Raw genomic sequence first — 23,484 nt, 5'->3', positions numbered from 1 at the left:
ATTTCTAGCATTATTATCATCAATAACATTCATCTTCATTCATTTCCACTCAATTTTGACCACCACACAGATTAAATATATTGTTTCTGCCAATATTGGCTAAATGCTGCAGCAAGCTGGCTGACTAAACTAAGTGACAGAACAGTGGCACAAAGAACTGGCAGTTTAAAATAATATAGCACATCTGTGTAAAACAATTGTAAGTAAGTGCAGCTCACTTCAAGTTCATGCCTAACAAACATACTCAAGAGCCTGTTTGCACTGGATTTCAGGTGCTAAATAGTGTCTGACAAGCAAACATACAAACAGTGACAAAGATGCCTGCAGTCTTTCACACCCACTCCATCTACCTACAATTCTCTCTAATGGTGACTAGTACGGAGTATTGCAGCATAGACTAAATCCCACACCATCTCCATACACTGTCCTGTGTGAAATGACATCTAAAATCATGAGAGAGCGACTTACATGCAATCCAAAATACGCAACATCCATTTTTAAAATCCAAGAGCCGAACTTGGCAAGGAGACCCGTGCTGGGACTAGGTTCTACTCAGAATCCCAAAGTTTGGGTGTGTTTGCTTTTCAGCAAAACTGAACTGCTTATCTCTAATTGAGACACCCACCTGCATCTTTACATATCCAAGCACTGCATAAAATGTTACAGCATCTGTGTCCAAAGTGGGAGCGCCAAGAGGGTGGTGAGCGGGTACTAACTACCTGGGTATGGGCGTGATGGAGGGGCCCTCTCCCTTACCTGTCAGCGCCCGGCATTGTCACTCCTCTGCCCAGCACACAGCAGCTGATCAGCAGCAGCAGTCTATTCTCTTCTGGCAGTGAAGAGTGAAAGGGAGGGAGCGATTACACTAATCACGTCTCCCTGGATTTGACAGTGACTGAGGGGCACTCTGTAGTGCCCCTGCGGAGGCGCAGTAAAGACTGTTTTTTATACTTTTTTTAAAGGAGGTGTGGCAACGCCTAATGCCAATATTACTCAAAAATAACCGGGGCCCGGCAAGCTTCAGTATGGCCTTGGTCCAATGGCGCAGGCAGCATCGGTCCCAGATCACTTGATTGTTGCAGTCCTGAGTGAGCCTATGGTCCTGCAAAATGGCCATGGAAACTAAGATGTCTGAGTCATATTTCTTGAGTACAGGATCGTAGTAGCATATTGTGACATTCATTGCTACCACTCCCCATTATCTCCCCCAAATGCACTCTGCCTGTCAGTCACACTGCAAGTAAAGAGTCGCTGCAAGCGACTACGGCAATGTACCTTAATGCATGCATAATGCAACTTATACGCATGATCAGATTACTGATTATTACTCAAATACGAAAACATTCCCATAGCGTACAGCTCTGAATCAGGACCTAAGTGCAACAAGAGCTCTATATTGATTTTAATTCCATCCTCGGACTTGTAGTCCACCACTGTAAATTTTTATACTTGCATTACAAGTTTTTTTTTCCTTACTTTTTATATCTACAGGAGAGACTTCCAGTAGATATGCATGCCTAAGCTGATATATCAAACCCAGTTGCTATGTTCACAATTGAGTGCTATATATTTAAATGTGCTTATTTATTGTGAAAAGAAAATATATTATCTATATCTTATTATTTGGACGTGCCTATTATACTTTAATTTATATAAGCTCATTTCCACTAGTTTTATTTTTTTAGAATTGTTTTGAGAGTGCACACACTCACACACATTTGGAATCTGCTGCTATGATAATTTGAACATCTAAATTAGTTACACTCACTCTTGTGAAGTTTATGTATTCTATATTATTATTATATTATATCAGTGCCTGGTCACTAATTGCGTTCTATGTCTGGGACCATGCCATTTATGAAGTTCTCACCGCTTGGCACTTGCTCATTAGTAAATGCTCAGGCTAAAACAGGCAGGAGCAATATGAATTCACAGACATTAAAAAAATATTTCCCAGCAATCAATTATGTTTAATAATCAGTATGATAGATACAGAATAAAGCTTTTGTTTAAAAGATCTTTCTGAAGCTCTCTCTATTTCTTTAGAAAACAATGGTTGATAACTAATTACAGTTAAGCTACCGACTGGCACATATACAGTACATGTAAATGGAGACATTACATAAGTTCTTTTCACACATTTATCTCTTTTGGGGGCCCATTTATCAAAGATAATTTGAGGTAAATTCCCCGAAAACACCTGTTTTCGGGGGTTGACCTCAAATACTTAGTATCCCCCGAATGTATGAAGGAGGGACTGCAGCAGGTATCTCAGATACCTGCTGCGATCCCTCCATTGCCGCCGGCAGCCGCCTCCCCCATAGGTTTCTATGGGGGATGCGATGCTGCCAAATGTATCAATATCGGGAATGCTTCGCATTCCCGATATTGACCCCAGCAGCTAACGCCTTCTGCAGATAGCGTTAGCCGCTGTGTCCTATGGGCACTTACCGCATTTGAGCCGGCGGAGGGATCTTCCAGATCCCTCCGCCGGCAATGGGCGCCGCTCATGTGCAGTCCGCGTGACTGCGCATGTGCAGCAGCCCGGAATGCGCTCCGGCCACATCGCAGGGACAGGCTCTTTTCGGAGCCTGTCTCCGTGCATGTGCTGGGTCATACATTCGGCCGGTATGATCGCATTTTGCAATGCGATCATGGGCGATACTGCATGCCCTGGTCGCATTGCAAAATGCGATCCTTAATAAATGGGCCCCAGGATGTAGTATAAAATTTTTTGAAATAATACGTTTGATACATTCTCTCATTTCATTCCTTTTTGGACACATTGCAGATATCTGCACTGGGTGGCACCTTGGAAGAGACAGAGGAGAGTTACAGTTCTCAGCTAGTTCACATTCAAGATCTGGTGAACAGTATAGAGGTTGATCTTGCAGAGCTACGAAATGATCTGAAGTGTCAGAATCATGAGTACAAAGTTTTGATGGATATCAAGACACGTCTAGAGATGGAAATCAACACATACAGATGTCTGCTGGAAGGAGAAGACACTCTGTAAGTAGGAGGGTATTATCTGTATCTATCTATCTATCTATCTATCTATCTATCTATCTATCTATCTATCTATCTATCTATCTATCTATCGAATGACTGAACAAACACTTAGGGGTATATTTACTAAAGTGCAGGATTAAAAAAGTGGAGGTGTTGCCCATATCAGCCAATCAGATTCTAGCAATTCTAGAAGGTGCTAGACAAATAATAAGTAAGATCTGATTGGTTGCTATGGGCTACTTCTATAAACTCACACTTTAGTAAATATACCCCTTAGCACCTGCCACACAGACTTAGGGGTCTATTTACTAAGTAGTGTTAGGAGACAGAGTGAAAAGTGATAAGGTGCCAGCCAATCCGCTCCTAACTGCCATCTCACAGGCTGTGTTTGAAAAATTACAGTTGGGAGCTGATTGGCTGGCACCTTATCACTTTTCATTCTGTCTCCTAACACTGCTTAGTAAATACACCCCATAATCTTTTAACTATACCACCTATTGAAAGAAGAACATTTGTGCTTACAGTATTAGTTGTATTAATTTGAGGGAAGAGATAAGGGAACTTTATTAATCTCTAATCTATGTTTAATGAATGTGTTGATCATATAGATTTAAACCATGGTTTCATTGAAATTATTTTATATTTTATTTCTTGGCCCTCAATATATGCATGCAACTTTATAAGGCACACAGACCATGTCACTGCACCATAGAAGTTCTACTCCTCTGCTGACGTTTCCTATTTACCTTGATATCAGGACTGATTTCATGCATTCCAGTACCTGGTGTTTGGAAAGTGGGGCCATGCCGTTATAATACATCTCGCCTATGGTATTAGGACCATACCGTGGGTCCCCAAATGACAGTTGCACAGTCTCTATAACTCAAATTAATTAGTTTCTCAGGGGGAGATGTATCAAACCTTGGAGAGAGATAAAGTGGAGAGAAATAAAGTGCTAACCAATCAGCTCCTAAATGACATTTTTCAAACACTGCTTATAAAATGATAGTTAGGAGCTTATTGGTTGGTACTTTAGCTCTCTCCACTTTATCTCTTTCCAAGGTTTCATACATCTCCTTCTCAATAACTCTATTATCAACAGCTAAATAATATTTACAGAGAATATATGAACTGACTAATAAACAGTTTATTTACAAAAAGAGTAGAATGCTTACTTACAAAAATAATAATACATATATAGCAATTCAACATAAAAAGGAAAACTTACAGGAAATATAATACATAGCGTTGTATTATGGCTGATGCACACACAGACACACACACGCACACACACAGCCTCTCAAACACAATTGATAACAAAATTCTAACACTGGACAAAAAGTTGCAATACCTTTTAAAATCTAAACCACACCTATATCATTACCTACTCTCCTGTGACTGCTTGGAAAATTTCTGACTCTGTTTTACAATGGCCGGGAAAGCCCAGCAAGTCTCTATCTTAAACCTAGAAAATTATATAACGTCTCTTGTGTAGAGGCTTAGAAAGATGTATGCTCAATCTATTTCTCATCAATAAATCTCTTCAACAATAAATAACATTATTATTGGTAGAACTTTATAGGTGTTGATATAGGTGTCAGCCAGTGTTGACACTGGGGTTGGAGACATCCAGTGCAGCAACTAAACCACCCAAAAGTGGACATGGCTTGCTGGAAAGGGTCGTGGCATCACAGCACACAGCCGATTTCATCACTTTGGGATCTTGCCCAGCACTCCCGAAGATGGGGTGATGACACAGTGGTACTTGCAGAGTATCTCATGTAATGTACACACAGGGCTAAATCCAATTAAGTGCGAGTTACTCACTGTGGTAGCACCAATCTCACAGATTTTGTTTGCAGCCCCGTAGGGCTGTGGGCAAAAATGTGTGAGTCCTGTGTGAGTCCTGTGTGACATCAAGCCGTGTGATGCCGTTGCCATCGTTTCTATGCAGTTGCAATGGCAACTCGGCCCTTTGGAGGTTAATTGGATTGAGCCCTTAGTGTCCATTTAGGGGACTCTCAGGGGCATGTCCTTCCACAATGGAGGATGGAGATAGAAGACATGCAGACAAGTCGCGCAGTATCGCATCTCGGCTGACTAGGTTGAAAGTCATACTATGATGCGACTCTAGCAGTAATGGGTCCTGGAGGCTCAGAGGAGACAGCACAGAGTGCTTTCCTTCAACAATTACTGTATAGAAAAGGGCTAGTGCCTAGATATACAATTCCTCCCTTCGGGTCTCTAGCTTGCCGTAGTTGGTGGCATTAGCTTTCTACATATTTCTAGGATTTTAGAGATTGTTTGCTACATCAAAAGTTATATTGTTATCTAAAAACAGATTAGTTATTGAGCTGCCATTGTTCCTTCCATAGGGATTGTCACATACTGTAGTTTACACACACTGTTGTCTGTTGGCGTCCTACTGCTTCCTGCAGACCAGCATTCCTTTGAATATCAGCCTTAGGTGTCCAAAAAGTAAAGTATATGTAAACTAATGGCAGATAGCTCCAGGAAAAGGATATTGGCATTTTTTTTAATGATGTTTGCAGTTTTTTCAATTTTCTAAAACCTGTGGTAACAGTCTGTATTTTTTCATTATTCCCCTATAACTGGTAACAAATACATTATACCATAATTAATTTACATGTTAATAGAATACATTTCAAAGGCTCTACCACTTCAATGCTTTTACTGTGGCCACTTGAGTGTACATGACATTTCTCTACATTTCTCTTACGGGCAGAATTATACCTTGGAAAGCACAATTAGTTTTTCTTCATCTCCCTTTGACAATTATTGAATACTACATTAGCTAGAGGACACTTACCAATGTTAGTACGTCCATGTTTTATAGTGTGTTGCTTCACCTTTATTTACGTAGATATAAGTTAAATAGCTATTATAATAAGTATATCACTTGTGGTGTGAAACTGGAGATGGTCACACATATACTGAACAAACAATGGTATTTCTGTGCTGGATTAATCGTTAAAAGTGAATTAAAAAATTCCAACACTCTTTTAATTCTGCATGCAATTATTTGTTACCTTGATTAATTTGCTGCTAACCCATTTTATTTAATCTTCTGTCGTTTAATAGCATTCAACAGTTTCATACTTCAAAATGTAAAGGTACAGTAAAGCAATATTGTTGTACTTTAGTTGTTAGGTCTTCTTTCTAATAAATGTTACACTCTGCTTTTTTATCATTGACATTATTGCAAATATTTAGACAGATGTACAAGGCATCCTTATTGTTGATATTCTAATGATAATTAGAAAACAGGTCTATAGTGCTTTCAGTAATTAAAAAATGCATAGATTGATATTCACAAAGGTTTTGGTAGAGGGTCAGAAAACATCTCTGAACAGCTTAAAGGCAGGTTCATGGCCACACTTTAGTGACTGAAGATAATGAGAAAAAAGGATCATACAAGAAAAATGTATATACAATAAAATCAATTTAGATCAGTACCAACATTTGTATGAACTACTTTTAGTAATTGTTGTTAACCAGTTGTTAATGTTTTGATTTCACAAATGTTTTTATCCAACCAATTATTGAATAAAATCAATATTTTACATTATGATGATTTAAATGTTAGTAATTACCCTTCTGCAACTGTTACTAAATACAGATATAGTTTTTATGGCTTAGGGGGAGATGTACTGGAAAGTGATAAATTGGAGAGTGATAAACTCCCAGCTTAGTACATCTGCCCCTTAGTCTGTGCTTTCAGCATAATCATTATATATTCAGATTGTGTTTATTTATGTTTACATTGCAGAGATCATACGTATATGATTATCTAAATAATGGTTGACTGGAATAATAATAATAATAATAATAATAATAATAATAATAATAATAATAATAACTTATATAGCATCAGCATATTCCATTGCATTTTACAATTGGGAAGAACCTATAAATATAAGCCAATATACTGTATTTTGTATAAGTTACATAATGGACTGTACAGAAACAAAGAAAAACATATGGAAACATCTAGAAAACATCTTTAAAGCTAAGTTAACACTTAGGGGCCGATTCAAGTACCCTTAAGTATTATCCCCAGAAGCCACGGATTAAATTACCGCACACTTCATGTTATTTTCGTCAAGTGTGAGCACTCAATTGAACAATTTAATTGTTAAAGCCTATTCATGACACCCATGAAAAGGTCGAGCAGTGATTCTACAATGTGCGACCTAGGAGAAGTGCATGAAAAAGTGAGTAAATCACTCTGAACACACCCAAAAAATGGCAAATAAGATTGAAGGCTATTAGTGGCCATAAGACAAAGTGTCAAATAACTAATTTTTACCTTTTTTATTGACAGTGGAAAAATTACAATAAGCAATTATTGTTCATCAAATTAAAGCCTCTAGACTATTTTGAGGTTAAAGTGATTTTTAATTATTTTTAAGCAAGTTTCAAAAAATATTGTGAATAAGCACTTGGAACTCCTGACGGAAAATTTAAAAAATCCATTCTAATCTATGCAACACCCCAAAATAAGTCTCACATAATTCAACCATTTTTTTGTGTGTGTTTTGCTTTTTTTTTAGATTTGACAGTAAACTGACATGTCATTTTTGAAAAAAATGTATGCTATTTATATGCCTCCAAGTGCATGATTAAGAATATCCATTAGGAGGGGTGTACCAGGGTACCTTACAATATCAGGAACTGCAAACAAAAATCGGTGTCAGCTCCCATTGAGACCCACGTTGACTTAACATGTGTTTGTAGTTGAAAAGAAAAAAGTAATTGCTGTGGGTTTTTGACCAGCGGTAATGCACATTAATGGAACCCACGTCTAATTGAATTTGGGCCCTAAAGTGGTTAACATTGCTCACCACTTTAAAATGACAGAATGGGGATGTGAGTGAGAAGACCAATGAGAAGACACAATGACCATGACCGTGACTCTCATTGGTCCTTCTGCATACATGCCTATTTAAAGTATTACACAGCCCTGGTATTCAACCAGGGCTGTTAATCTAACCCCAGAGCTGGGGCAAAAATGGCTGCAAGGAGCAATACCCCAGGGTCAGGATGGAGGAATTGCTGTAAAGCTTCACTTCTGTCTTCAGTGGTAATGCAGCTTTATATATACCATGTTGATGTACATTTATTTTAGATGTCACAAATAAGTCTTTTAATGTTCTGAATGTAATCATGGTTCTCACTCTGCTGAGTATCACCTACCTGTAAAGGTTTCAATAGTGATTGTTTACTTCTATCTTTTTCTAGGATCACTTACTGGCTTCAAAGTCATATCAATAACAGAGGAATTTCAGGATGGGAAAATTGTATCAAAACACGAACAAATTCATCACCTCAGTGCTAAGGAAGCTAACTTAGAAAGGACAGAAATATAGCAATACACTGTTAAGTAAAATGATGTAAGAGCTATTACACTAGACTATCGTTAAAAACAAAATCAACAATAACTTACAGTAGCTCTCATTCTCATTTGTGTATAATCTACAGTCCTACACTATTCCTGATAAATTAGTAAGAAAATCTTGTTAACTTCATAGGACTCCACACTATATTTATGGGTAAGCTGAGGTTTTGAAATACTACATAAAAGAAACTTGTAATTCATTTTATTACAAAAGTCTTTTTGATCTTTCTATATGTATTTTGATGTTTCTTATGTTTGTGTTTTGCTATCGGGAAAGGATATTTAGACACATAGGGCCTGATGCTGAGTTGAATTTACACAAGTTTACAAGTGTAAGCAGTGTAAATTCCACACATTTGCACTAGCATGCTCGCAACAGAACACACCTATTTGCCCGAATGCTGACACTTGTACCTCCTTTTGCCTGGCCAGGGGGAATGGTGTCGGGAAAGGGCATGAAATGCAGCCTGAATATAGTAAGGTCATGTTCATGCAAATGTGATCAGATTGAGATGACAGAAAAACACAGATTGGTCTGTCAGTAGGCGTATCTGTTGAAAGTACCCGAGGGCTGGTGCTAATATCCATGATGTTGATGATCAGCACATACCTTTCCAGTATTTAAGATAAGGAAAGATAAGTAAGAGAAAACAAAAATATCTGTGTGCACTCCCCACAAAAATGTTACAGCACCAGTGCTTATAGTCAAGGCTGGTGGCAGAAATTTTGAGAAATGAGGGGAGTAGGTGGTGGGGCTGTTCATCTTGGGACTGTATTCTCTAAGGGAGTCAGGCCCACAAAAAAAACATTGTTATCCAGATGGGATGTAGTCAGCATCCCGGCACTCAGGATCCTGATGGTCAGAATACGAGCTCTAGAATTTCGACGGTAACAATCCCGATGGTAAGTATTAGAGTTAGGTGTTAGGTTTAGGGTTAAGCTCTAGGGGGAGGGTTAGGCTGTGGCAAGGGACAGATGGATTAGGCTGCAGGAGGGGAAGGTTAGGGATAAGTTGTTGGGGGCTGGGTTAGGGATAGGGGGAGGGTTAGGTTTAGGGTTAGAATATTCACCAACATGCTTCAGGATGTTCACTGTCAGGAGTCCGGAGTCGGCATTGTCACTCTCTGGATTCTGAGCACCGGAAACCTGACATCAACATGATCCAGACCATAGAAGAAAAAACACTATGGGTAAATTTACTAAGATTCGTCTTGGTCCGAGATTGCAATCTTGTGTGAAAATATAACTTTTTTGCTTATCGGGAATTTAATATTATTAAACTTGGGTGATTTTTTAATCTTTTGCGGGTGTAATCGGGGGTGTTAATGCTGCAAATCCAGCTGTTTTTATCACTAGAAATGAATACACCATTGGCTCAAATTGGAAGTACTTTTCACTTCAGTCTAAATCATGAATTTACCATTATTCGTTTTGCAGCAAAATCGTGGACTAAAATGCACCACCTCCTGAGCTGCAAGATTGCATCAAACATACACAAATCAGTGTGATTTGTGTATGTTTAATAATGGAAACTGTGTTTTATGGGTTAATTAAAAAAAATATGTGGGCCCCCCCCCAAAAAAAGACATAACCACCCCAGACTGGTCAGCCAGTCCTGGTTCCAAAAATGATGGGGAACAAAATGTGTAGGGTTCCCCTGTAGATTAGGAACCAGCATGTGGCTGCAGGGCCAATCCTGGTTTTAAATATAGGGGGAAAAATGCGTAGGGGTCCCCCTATATTTAAAACCAGCACAGGAGCCAAACCGACTGGTGTGTAATGCCACAGCCAGGAGACCTTATTACCGGGTCTCCAGGGCCAAAGCATTAACATCCGAAGTTGGTCAGCCCAAGCTGGGGATCTCAGGATAGGTGGGGACCCCCCAAGAAGGGGTCCCCCCTCTCCCAAAACCCCAGGCTTAGTCTGAAGCCCGTGGCTCTTCCCCGCACCCCTGGAGCGGTGGGTACAGGGGTAATAATGTGTTAAATACTTCTAAACTAATGTATTTTACAGTAAAACTACAGGTGCCAGCATTCCTGCCCTTTGGCACTTTTGGAACTACAAGTGGCGCCAGGCATCCGGCACCCATACCCCCACTGTAAAATAAATAGTTAAAAAAGACAGAACACACACACTGTATATAGTACAGTTTTACTACACACCTACCTACCCCACTCACACATACTGTACTTACCTGCAGCCAACTGGTCGGTCCCCTTCTCTAGTAGAATCCATTTGGAGTACTTGGAATAAAGATCCTATACTCACCTCCATCCTCGCGCTGGTCTTTGGAGCATCCAGGGGTCTTTGCAAAATTAAAAAATGGAACCCGATCCATATACTTACTGTAATGGTGTATGTGTGTGACCACATACACCACTACCTGGCTACTGACTGATCAGTGTGAACTGTCTGGAGCCGGTAGCCAATCAGCGGCCGCTAACTGTAGAGCGCCCACTGATTGGCTACGGCTCCTAACAGTTCCCACATGGGTAAGGTAAGTGAGCCTGAGTTTTCTGTGGCCCTGCTTCTTGCGAATTTAGAATCATGTCGAAAAAAACTAGGGCTAGTTGGCATTGTAACAGGGAAAAACCCACTCTGCCAGCTTCCCTAGTATAGTGCCATCACCTTTCACTGGCAGGTGCTGATAGCAGTTTTCTTTCCACAGACCTCATGCTATTTGACCACCCCTGATGTTGCTTATGCCTAGGTTGTAAACAACGGTGTTGGCTATACATTTAGGGGAAAGGGGTGTTGTCACAGGGTTTTTTTTTGTTCTAAAAAAAAAACTACATTTAAAACCAATCTTCATTATTAAGATGATTGTAATGATTGTAGCCTCAACAGCATGATGCAATGCTTAATATAGTGTCATCACGCCTAAGCAATACACACGCATAAATTCATCTGTTCTGATTTGCAGAGATCTTTCAAAGCAAAAATTACAGCAATTTCGCTGTTAATGCTTCATCAGTCCCACATTCTAAGTGTCTTTATGGAGAGCAAACCAAAGTAAAGTGAAACAATTCTCTAAATAAATAATTTTCAAGGTTTGACAATATTTAATCTTAAACAACATAGCCAGAGAGAAAACAAAAAATACAGTATAACACAGAAGTTCACAAACTGGCTCTTCACCTGCTCTGGAACCACATCACTATATACTGTACTATCCAAAGCCACAGTTATACCTCCCAACTTTGGTACACTGGCAGGGGGCATAGCCACATCATGATGAGCTCATGACCACACACTAGGAAATGTAACTAGCACTTTAGATGCACTAAGCTGCATTTTCCAGTATTGTGAATTGTTACCATCCCACATTCATACGTATATCAGTCTATTTTTACAAATATAATTTAATGTTTGGGTATGCATAAATTATATAATGATATAACTTAATAAAAATGAAATAGGGCACAAACGGCATTAAAAACAATTGTTCTGCACCAATCAGAGCCAGCTCAACATATAGACTTTCCAGGGCTCCCCCAACAGCGCAAAATGCTTAGTGTAAGCACTTTAACAGTGGTGTTCAGTGCTTTCATCTCTGCAATGAGGGTATGCTATATAGCACATCAACACAACCCTTTCCTCCTCATTGATGGACTGAGGGAAGGCTGTGATTAACACTGTGAAAGCAGATAGCACTCGGGGTATGCTGTCTTGCTGTCCTCGACACTTCTCTTGCCTGATATATTAAACAGCTTAAGATGTCCCAGCATGCATCTAATCACATGACGATACAGCATCTAGTCACTGATAGGCTTGGATCATATCTCAAATATCTTCAGTATCGATAAGATCTAGGGGTCTATTCATGAAGTAGTGGAAAGCCCTGTTTAAGTGAAAACAGAGCTTTTGACATCTTTCGATCCAGGAAGGAAGGAAGTTCATGATTTCTCCAGCAGTGCCCAAGCTCCATGGCTGGATCGTTTCCCCATACAGAAGTAAGGGGATAGCAATTCATAGAAGCCCAGCTTTCTGTTCCTTGGCTGCATACAGTCACCATCTCAGGATGGCATGATCTGTATTGTGAAACTAAAACAGCAGGGAAGTTGTATACTTAAATATTATTGAAATTGATATTGCATGTAATATTTCTAAACACTTGTATATTCTGTTATACTGTATAACATGTAATTTATTATCTCTAATAAAATATATTGTCAGATTATTTGGTTAAATAGTGTATGTTATTTATTAGATTGTGGCATATAAAATGCTCATCAGCACTAGGGGCCTGATACTGAGTCGCACACAACCAACACGCAATTCAGATGTCCACATAGTTGAGAGATTGTTTGCAACTTCGCATACGTGGAAATTTCTGAAAACCCACATGGCGCATTCATTACACAAAGTGTATGTTGCAATCGATTCAGACAGAATCAGAAAGGTGTGAAGATAAGAATAAAAAGTGTCATAAGTGGAAAAAATTGTGAAATAAAAATACATTTTCCTGCTGTGTATCTCCATTTATTTGTGTCGTTTTAAAGTATGTCTTATTAACCTTTATAGTAAGATTCCAAGTTTGTCCTATTAATTATTGATCAATTTAAAATAGAGGGGATATTCGACAATCCGATGAAGAGATCCAATTGGAAAAAGCGTAGGGACGTGTATTAGTCAATCATATGATTCATTAATATTGAGATTTATATTTTTATCATAGGAACAAATATTAATCTATGGGTACATTAATATGAGCCTATGATTTAGCCTCCTTTAATTATGATCAGGTACAGATGCTTCCTCATACATCTAGCCTCCTTGCATGTTAAACAGCCTCTCTAGTCGCACCATGCCGTGGCGTGGCACGGTAGCACCAAGCATCCTTTCATGGTCCTTTTTCATTTTCAAATGTCTCTTATTCGCACAGTGAATTGACAATGTAACGTAGCATTTTACATGCAGATGCACCCGCAGTCGCCCACAGAATATAGGCATCATTTTAATCAGCAGAAGCTGTTTGCGCATTCTATTAATAAAAATGGTGCATACACATGGTATGATCATCAACGATAATGATATCATTGTACGATCTCCCGGATGTTTTGGCTGATTGATATCGAACATCCAGCACACCATGAACCCACCAACGATGGTCCCTATAGTAACCTGATTGATATTGACCAGGTTGGCCTGCATGCACAGGCGATGGATAATATCATTATCATCCATACGTGCCTGCGCATTGCAGGGCATTGGGCACTGAAAAATGCACTATATGAATGATAATAATATGAACGATACCGTTATCATTCTTATCGTCCATTTTAATCATACCATGTGTAAGCACCATTAGACACATTAGAGGGTAAAAAGTAGCATGAAAAGATGATCAGTGCTACCGAGTCACACAGTGCTCACGCATTATGTGTAGCGCGACTTGTAGCACACAGAGGATAGATGTATGTGGAGACATCTGTATAATTCACTACCACAGAATTTATTCACTGCTTATTACAGTATATTATCTTTGATATTGTTATGTATTTAGTAGGGGTGAGCGGGTTCGGATTTCTGAAATCCGAACCCCCCCGAGCCCCCCCGATCCGAGTCCGATCCGAGTCAGGCTCGACTTTTCCCGCCTGACTCGGATCTGAAATCGAGGCAAAACGTCATCATCCCGCCTTCCGAGTCTCGCGGGTTTTGGATCCTATATAAGGTACACACGTCGGCGCCATTTTCTCACTCGGCTGTGGACAGTGAAGAGGGAGGGTGGGAGTTAGGGCTGTGTAGTGTAGTGTAGTGTAGTGCTGCTGTTGTCCACTACTTCAAAGTCCATAGGGGCTGGCTGTGTTGTGCTGTGCTGCTGTTGTTAATAGGGGCTGTGTCCACTACTTCAAAGTCCATAGGGGCTGGCTGGACTGTGTTGTGCAGTCAGTTCTCCATAGGGGCTGTGTCCACTCCAAAGTCCTGTGCAGTGTCCCAGTCCTAAAGGAGTGCTGTAGTGTTGTCCAGGGGGTGCTCTGTCCATCAGGGGTGCTCCCCCCAAGTGCTAAAAAAATAATATATTTTCTGTGTTTGTGAATTGTGTGCGCAGTAGCCGCACGTGCATCAACAAAGTAGTGCCAAGCGTGCGCCTGTGTCATAAGTAAAGGGCCGGCTGGCTTGACCGTTAAGGGTGCTGTAACCCCCGAAAGTACACTCCAGTCCAAACCAAAAAAAAAATTATTTTCTGTGTTTGTGAATTGTGTGCGCAGTAGCCGCACGTGCATCAACAAAGTAGTGCCAAGCGTGCGCCTGTGTCATAAGTAAAGGGCCGGCTGGCTTGACCGTTAAGGGTGCTGTAACCCCCGAAAGTACACTCCAGTCCAAACCCAAAAAAAAATTATTTTCTGTTTGTGAATTGTGTGCGCAGTAGCCGCACGTGCATCAACAAAGTAGTGCCAAGCGTGCGCCTGTGTCATAAGTAAAGGGCCGGCTGGCTTGACCGTTAAAGGGTGCTGTAACCCCCGAAAGTACACTCCAGTCCTAACCAAAAAAAAATTATTTTCTGTGTTTGTGAATTGTGTGCGCAGTAGCCGCACGTGCATCAACAAAGTAGTGCCAAGAGTGCGCCTGTGTCATAAGTAAAGGGCCGGCTGGCTTGACCGTTAAGGGTGCTGTAACCCCCGAAAGTACACTCCAGTCCAAACCAAAAAAAAAATTATTTTCTGTGTTTGTGAATTGTGTGCGCAGTAGCCGCACGTGCATCAACAAAGTAGTGCCAAGCGTGCGCCTGTGTCATAAGTAAAGGGCCGGCTGGCTTGACCGTTAAGGGTGCTGTAACCCCCGAAAGTACACTCCAGTCCAAACCAAAAAAAAAATTATTTTCTGTGTTTGTGAATTGTGTGCGCAGTAGCCGCACGTGCATCAACAAAGTAGTGCCAAGCGTGCGCCTGTGTCATAAGTAAAGGGCCGGCTGGCTTGACCGTTAAGGGTGCTGTAACCCCCGAAAGTACACTCCAGTCCAAACCAAAAAAAAAATTATTTTCTGTGTTTGTGAATTGTGTGCGCAGTAGCCGCACGTGCATCAACAAAGTAGTGCCAAGCGTGCGCCTGTGTCATAAGTAAAGGGCCGGCTGGCTTGACCGTTAAGGGTGCTGTAACCCCCGAAAGTACACTCCAGTCCAAACCAAAAAAAAAATTATTTTCTGTGTTTGTGAATTGTGTGCGCAGTAGCCGCACGTGCATCAACAAAGTAGTGCCAAGCGTGCGCCTGTGTCATAAGTAAAGGGCCGGCTGGCTTGACCGTTAAAGGGTGCTGTAACCCCCGAAAGTACACTCCAGTCCTAACCAAAAAAAAATTATTTTCTGTGTTTGTGAATTGTGTGCGCAGTAGCCGCACGTGCATCAACAAAGTAGTGCCAAGAGTGCGCCTGTGTCATAAGTAAAGGGCCGGCTGGCTTGACCGTTAAGGGTGCTGTAACCCCCGAAAGTACACTCCAGTCCAAACCAAAAAAAAAAATATTTTCTGTGTTTGTGAATTGTGTGCGCAGTAGCCGCACGTGCATCAACAAAGTAGTGCCAAGCGTGCGCCTGTGTCATAAGTAAAGGGCCGGCTGGCTTGACCGTTAAGGGTGCTGTAACCCCCGAAAGTACACTCCAGTCCAAACCAAAAAAAAAATTATTTTCTGTGTTTGTGAATTGTGTGCGCAGTAGCCGCACGTGCATCAACAAAGTAGTGCCAAGAGTGCGCCTGTGTCATAAGTAAAGGGCCGGCTGGCTTGACCGTTAAAGGGTGCTGTAACCCACAAAGTACACTCCAGTCCAAACCAAAAAAAAAATTATTTTCTGTGTTTAGCCGCACGTATATATCAAATCGATATAACATAAATGGAGGACCAAACTTTCTCCGATAAAAATAAAATAGAGAAAGATCAAGAACCACTTCCTCCTAGTGCTGAAGCTGCTGCCACTAGTCATGACATAGACGATAACATGCCATCAACGTCGTCTGCCAAGGCCGATGCCCAATGTCATAGTAGAGGGCACATACAATCCCAAATGGCAAAGTTCAGGAAAATGACCTTGAAAAAGACATTTAAATCAGCTGAAGAGAAACGTAAACTTGCCAATATGCCATTTACGACACGGAGTGGCAAGGAACGGCTAAGGTCGATCCCTAGTATGTTCATGACTAGTGGTTCAGCTTCACATGACGATGGAAGCCCTCCTCCCACTAAAAAAATCAAAAGAGTTAAGCTGGCAAAAGCACAGCGAAGAACTGTGCTTTCTAAGAAGATATCACAAATCCCCAAGGAGAGTCCAAGTGTGGTGGTGGTTGCGATGCCTGACCTTCCCAGCACTGGACGGGAAGAGGTGGCTCTTTCCACCATTTGCATGCCCCCTGCAAGTGCTGAAAGGAGCACCCACAGTCCACTTGCTGATATGCAAATTGAAGATGTCACTGTTGAAGTACAACAGGATGAGGATACTGGTGTAGCTGGCGCTGAGGAGGAAGTTGGCGAGGAGGATTCTGATGGTGATGTGGTTTGTTTAAATCAGGCTCCGGGGGAGACAGTTGTTGTCCGTGGGATGAAAAAGCCCATCACGGTCATGCCTGGGCAGAAGACCAAACATTCCACCTCTTTGGTCTGGCAATATTTCTATCCAAATCCGGACAACAACTGTCTTGCCATATGTACCATATGTAAAGGTGAAATAAGTAGGGGTAGGGACGTCAACCACCTAGGAACATCCTCCCTTATACGGCACCTGCAGCGCGTTCATAAAAAGTTACTGTCAAGTTCAGAAACTTTGGCTAAGACCGTAAGCAGTCCAGGGACACCTAAATCCCGTTGTCCTGTTGTATCCAAGCGCCTGCAAACCACACCGTCAACTCCCTCCTCGTCAATTTCCTCCTTAGTCAGGATCGGAAGTAGTCCTGCAGGCCATGTCACTGGCATGACTGACTCTCCTATCCGGGATTCCTCTGGAGGATCCTGCATTGCTACGCCTACTGCTGCCGCTGCTGCTGTTGCTGCTGCTGGGAGTCGTTCATCATCCCAGAGAGGAAGTAGGAACACCACTACTTTTACTAAACAATTGACCCTCCAACAGTCCTTAGCGAGGAGGATGAAGTACGACAGCAGTCATCCTGAAGCAAAACGTATAACTGAGGCCTTGACTGCTATGTTGGTGTTAGACGTGCGTCCGGTATCCGCCATTAGTGCAGTGGGATTTAGACAATTGATGGAGGTAGTGTGTCCCCGGTTCCAAATCCCGTCTAGATTCCACTTCACTAGGCAGGCGATACCGAGACTGTACAGAAACGTCAGAAAAAGTGTCCTCAGTGTCCTGAAAAATGCCGTTGTACACAATGTCCACTTAACCACGGACATGTGGACAAGTGGAACAGGGCAGACTAAGGACTATATGACTGTGACAGCCCACTGGGTAGATGTATCACCTTACGCAGCAACAGCAGCAGCGTCACCAGTAGCAGCATCTCAGAAACGCCAGCTCGTTACAAGGCAGGCTACGCTGTGTATCACCGGTTTCAGTAAGAGGCACACCGCCGACAACCTCTTAGAGAAACTGAGGGAAATCATCGCCCAGTGGCTTACCCCACTTAGACTCTCCTGGGGATTTGTGATATCTGACAACGCCACCAATATTGTGCGGGCATTACATCTGGGCAAATTCCAGCACGTCCCATGTTTTGCTCACACAATAAACTTGGTGGTGCAGAATTTTCTGAAAAGCGACAGGGGCGTGCAGGAGACGCTTTGGGTGGCCCGAAAAATTTCTGGCCACTTTCGCCATTCAGCGACTGCGTGCCGAAGACTGGAGCGCCAGCAAACACTCTTGAACCTGCCCCGCCATCACCTGAAGCAAGAGGTTGTGACACGGTGGAACTCAACCCTCTATATGCTTCAGAGGATGGAGGAGCAGCAAAAGGCCATACAAGCCTATACATCCACCTATGACATAGGCAAAGGAGGGGGTATGCACCTGACTCAAGCGCAGTGGAGAATGATTTCCGTGTTGTGCAAGGTTCTCCAGCCCTTCGAACTTGCCACACGTGAAGTCAGTTCAGACACTGCCAGCTTGAGTCAGGTCATTCCCCTCATCAGGCTTTTGCAGAAGCAGCTGGAGAAAGTGAAGGAGGAGCTAAGACGGAGCGATTCCGCTCGGCATGTGGGACTTGTGGATGAAGCCCTTCATTCGCTTTGCCAGGATTCCAGGGTGGTCAATCTGTTGAAATCAGACCACTACATTTTGGCCACCGTGCTCGATCCTAGGTTTAAAGCCTATGTGGTGTCTCTCTTTCCGGCCGACACAAGCCTGCAGAGGTGCAAAGACCTGCTGGTGAACACACTGTCAGCTGAAGCGGAACGTGACACGTCAACAGCTCCTTCTTCATTTTCTCCTGCAACTGGGGCTGCCAGGAAAAAACTTAGGTATCCTAAGCAACCCGCTGGCGGTGATGCAGGACAGGCAGGACCAAGTTTGGACATCTGGTCCGGACTGAAGGACCTGGCAACAATTTCTGACATGTCTACTGTCACTGCATATGATACTGTCACCATTGACAGAATGGTGGAGGATTACATCGGTGACAGCATCCAAGTAGGCATGGCAGACAGTCCATACCTGTACTGGCAGGAAAAAGAGGCAATTTGGAGGCCCCTGTACAAACTGGCTCTATTTTACCTGAGTTGCCCCCCCTCCAGTGTGTACTCCGAAAGAGTGTTTAGTGCAGCCGGGAACCTTGTCAGCGAAAGGCGTAGGAGGTTGCTTCCACAGAATGTGGAGAAGATGATGTTCATCAAAATGAATTATCAGCTCTTCCAGGGAGACCAGCCTCCAGAAGGTACAGAGGGACCTGTGGTGGTGGATTCAAGTGGGGACGAGTTAATACTTTGTGAGGATGAGGATGTACACACTGAAGAGGGTGAGGAATCGGTGGATGAGGAGGATGAGGATGACATCTTGCCTCCATAGAGCCAGTTTGTGCAGGGACACATTAATTGCCAGCTTGTTTTGTGGGGGCCCAAACGAACCAATCATTTCAGCCACAGTTGTGTGGCAGACCCTGGCGCTGAAATGATTGGTTTGTTAAAGTGTGCATGTCCTGTTTATACAACATAAGGGTGGGTGGGAGGGCCCAAGGACAATTCCATCTTGCACCTCTTTTTTTTCTTTGCATTATGTACAGTTTGGGGCCTAGTTTTTCAAACTGCCATCCTGTCTGCCACTGCAGTTTCACGCCTAGATGGGTCACGTGTTTGTGCCGCCCACTCGTGTCGCTTAGCATAGTCATCCAGCTACCTCGGTGCAACCTTTTGGACATAAAAACACTATTGTGAGGTGTGAGGTGTTCAGAATAGACTGGAAATGAGTGGAAATTAAGGTTATTGAGGTTAATAATAGCATAGGAGCAGAAAAACCTACAAATTCTGTGATTTTAGCTGTTTTTATGCTTTTTTAAAAAAAAATACAGATCCAAAACACAAAACCCAGAACCCAAAACACGGAAGGGTGGTTTTGGCAAAACCAATCCAGATCCAAAACACGAAGAAAGATCCAGATCCAAAACCAAAACACAAAACACGAAAAGTGGCCGGTGCACACCCCTAGTATTTAGTCAATGTTAACAATGTTGCAACATAGCAACTGTGGGCCTTATTCACTGCGGATCGCATGATTGCATACTCACGCAGTTCAACTGCGATAGCAAGCCACTCCACTGTGATCGCAATGCAAACTCAACACTAAATAAGGGCGCCCACTTTACCATGCTGAAGTGGGGTGGGAATAAATTGTCTATTACCCCAAAACAATTAGCATAAGTGCAGAGTTCAATATTCTACATTAAATGCAAACAGTCCCCTTTTTAATACAATAAATACTTACATAGCTGCTTAAGACTACCCAACAGACTAGTGGGGTACCACATATATAAGTAAAACTAATGCAAGTCACAAAGACAATTCAACTATGCAGAATACACATATTATATTGGAATCTTACTACACTTATAAAGGTTAATAAGACAAACTTGAACACAACACAAATAAATGGAGACACACAGCACTTATGACTCTCTCTATTCTTGTCTTGATACTCTCAATACATTTTTAACATACTTAGGGGGTGATTCAGACCCACTCGCAAGCGGCAGTACGCTCGCAAGTGGGTCGATGTTCCCCACTGCGCATGCGCACGACGGAGGGAGCTCCGTCGTGCGCATGCGCGAGACCCGGACTGCGACAGCCAAGCTGTCGCTCCGGGTCTCGCACCAAAGGGGGCGTGCTGTCGATGGTGACTGACAGCACGCCCCCTTTGGTGGGCGTGCCGGGGGCGTGCCTGCCAGACGGAGGCGTTCCCATGGGAATGCCTACCGTCTGAAGCCGGCCCCACTGACATCACTAGTGATGTCAGTGGGAGTGATTTTGGCTCTGATAGAGCCAAAATCACTCCAGGGCTTGTGGCTGGGAAACCCTACCGCAGGGTTTCCGTCGCAAGTCCGATGGTCGCGATGGTCAAGACCATCGCGACCATCTTTTTGGACGCTCGTATATGCTGTGGGTGGTCACCCACAGCTATACGAGCGTCCAGGAGGACGCTCCATTTTAATGGAGGAGGGCCCTGATTCAGAGCGAGCGCTCTGGTCAGAGCGTCCGGCTCTGAATCAGGCCCTTAGCTGTCATTGTCCTAAATTGTAATAAAATTGACTTTTTTAGGTTTTTATATAGAATATCTCAATAAAAGTAATTTTTTATCTTTTGAATTAAATTGTGTGTGCCATCCTAAGGACAACACTTTCTTTTTCCTTGAAGAATCAGAAAGATAGCGGGAGACTGATGCGCATTACAGTGCAGTGACTGGGAGTTTGCTAGTAGTGATAAACAAAAATGGTCTGTTCAGTGGGCGTATTATGGGAGTGTCAATGAGCAGGGCCGGACTGGGACTAAAAATAGGCCCTGTCATTTAAAGAACACACAGGCCCACCTTGGCATGAGCTTTTGGCTCCTGGCATAGACTCCACCCATAACTATTCCTGACTCCTCCCACTTCTTAGTCTATGCTCTTGCAAATATAATTAATATTAGAACAACATACAAGTATACATCATTCTCTGTATTAAAATACAGACAACAGAACTCATTCTGCCAGCTTTTTACCTCCCCAAGGTGTCTCACCCGGTGACGGGAGGGATGCTGTGCAGCCAAAATGGGGGCATGGCCACGTGTGAAAGGGGTGTGGCCATGCGGCCTGAACCCCCCGTGGTTATTATTTGGGGGGTAAGAGGGGGAGTGCCGGAGGTGCAGTGCCAGCCAGCTGGCTCCCTCACAGTGTCAGGAGCAGAGTGCTGCACTTAATGCTACAGTGCAGCACCTGGCTTTTGTCACTGAGGGGGAGTCTGCATTTTGGTTTCTCACCTTGACGAGTTATACCACGGTGCGACCCGCACCCATCTTGTGACGCCACTGCATCCTGCTGGGGATTCAAACATATGCCATAGTCCGATATTTGAATATTTGGTTGGATTTGTTAGGTAAAGCTGGCACTTCTTTGGTGTAGGTCAAACTTAAAGAAAAGGGAAGGAATATACCCAATTGACCAAGCCCTAGCTTAGTAGTTGTAGTGGATTAGATAGGGTTCACCGTAGGAATTTTTAGGGCAGAGGAGGACACATCTGTACACACCAAAGCAGAGTCATAACTACACACTTTGGAGCTCTGTGTACATAAAGAGCATTGGTGCCCCCCTCCACACCTTAAGGAGGGGAATAGCATGCCATAGGTGTGCTTAGAAAAAAAACAGGTTGTCGTCTTGCTGGGAAAGGGTGTGACCAAACTATAGTACCCACAATTCAAATTATGCCACAGAATAATGACCCTAATCACATTACACTGCACAGTAGTGTCCCTTACACATTATGCCACACACCTTAATGGCCCTTACATACATAGGTGAAACTAGACATTTGGTAATGGGTGGCCACAGCAGGGCTGCCAAGACACTGGGCAGGCCCAGATATGGTGAGAGTGCATGACTACATGGGCGGGCATGGCAACTCCCACTAATTTATAGCATGGTTATAGTATTAGCTGCTGTGAAGCAGAGGTGTGAGTTGAGTTGTGTGTGGTTGCTGTATAGTGGAGACATTGGTTACACCTCTCCTGTACACCCATGCCCCTAAAGAGACTTAGATACTTTGTACCCATCCTTCTGGGTCCCAGTTCCAACCCATCACCAGAATTTTTGTTACCTTGACAGTTTGCCACCCTGTCTCATGACCATTGCATAGATAAAGTTTTCTAGCTTCAACTCTAGTCCCTGTGATGTGTTATGCTGGGCATACACTATACAATAATCGGGATGATCGGCCAATATCAGCAGATCACCCTGATAATAGTACTGTGTGTGCGGGCGACCGAGGGTAAAATATTGATTGGTCGGGCATGGTGGATTGTCCAGCATGGCCATCCGATGCGATATTCTGTAAGTTAAATGTCGGATAAATTGGGCAGTTTATGCCCAGCCGTGGATGACTGACCGACATTTCCTTTTCCCTTCACCGGCAAGGAATGGGGAAATATCTCCTCTCCAGGAGCAGAATGCAGATATCTCACAGTCACTGTGGAGATGTACTAAGCTCATGAAAGTGATAAACAGTGATAAACAGCCAAGAACTCCTAACTGTCACGTTACAAGCTTTGTTTGAAAAATGACAATTAGAAGCTGATTGGTTGGTGGTTTATCACTCTCCACTTTATCCCTTTCCAGAGCTTAGTACATCTTGCCCACAGTGTATGCCCGCAATATCTGTTGGTTGTCAGGCTGCCAGGTAAAATTTCTGTCGGTATGACAAACATTTTATCTGGCAGTGTATGCCCAGCATTAGGAATGAAGTGACTGCATCAGCGATATCTTCAATCCTGTTTTGAGACTCCTGCGCACTCCTGGTCTGCTGACTACTCATGTGCAGCGGCCATTGTTGGGGTGGCTTCTGGGCTAACACCATCTTCAGATGGTGTTAGCTGTGGGAGCCAAACCCTGGAATGCTTCATATTATGGAGCTTGGTAAATCTAATAACTTCGCAGTC

The 23,484-nt window shown here is 42.8% G+C and overlaps 1 protein-coding gene across 1 annotated transcript in view; it reads left to right on the top strand.

The window, feature by feature from the left end:
• Positions 1 to 8,603, top strand: part of LOC148521810 (keratin, type I cytoskeletal 17-like) — a 40,489-nt gene extending 31,886 nt beyond the window's left edge. Inside the window, exons 6-8 of the mRNA XM_088474677.1 lie at positions 2,792 to 3,012; positions 6,115 to 6,146; positions 8,275 to 8,603. Of these exons, the coding sequence (XP_088330803.1) occupies positions 2,792 to 3,012; positions 6,115 to 6,146; positions 8,275 to 8,402 (381 nt within the window). The 3' untranslated portion in view covers positions 8,403 to 8,603. The remainder of the gene's footprint in view (positions 1 to 2,791; positions 3,013 to 6,114; positions 6,147 to 8,274) is intronic.
• Positions 8,604 to 23,484: the final 14,881 nt, after the last annotated feature.

Source organism: Taudactylus pleione, unplaced genomic scaffold, assembly GCF_031769625.1.
Source record: "Taudactylus pleione unplaced genomic scaffold, aTauple2 ptg000155l, whole genome shotgun sequence".
Classification (NCBI taxonomy): Eukaryota; Metazoa; Chordata; class Amphibia; order Anura; family Myobatrachidae; genus Taudactylus; species Taudactylus pleione.
The sequence above is the reverse complement of the archived record's forward strand: the minus strand, read 5'-3'. Positions and strand labels throughout refer to the sequence as shown.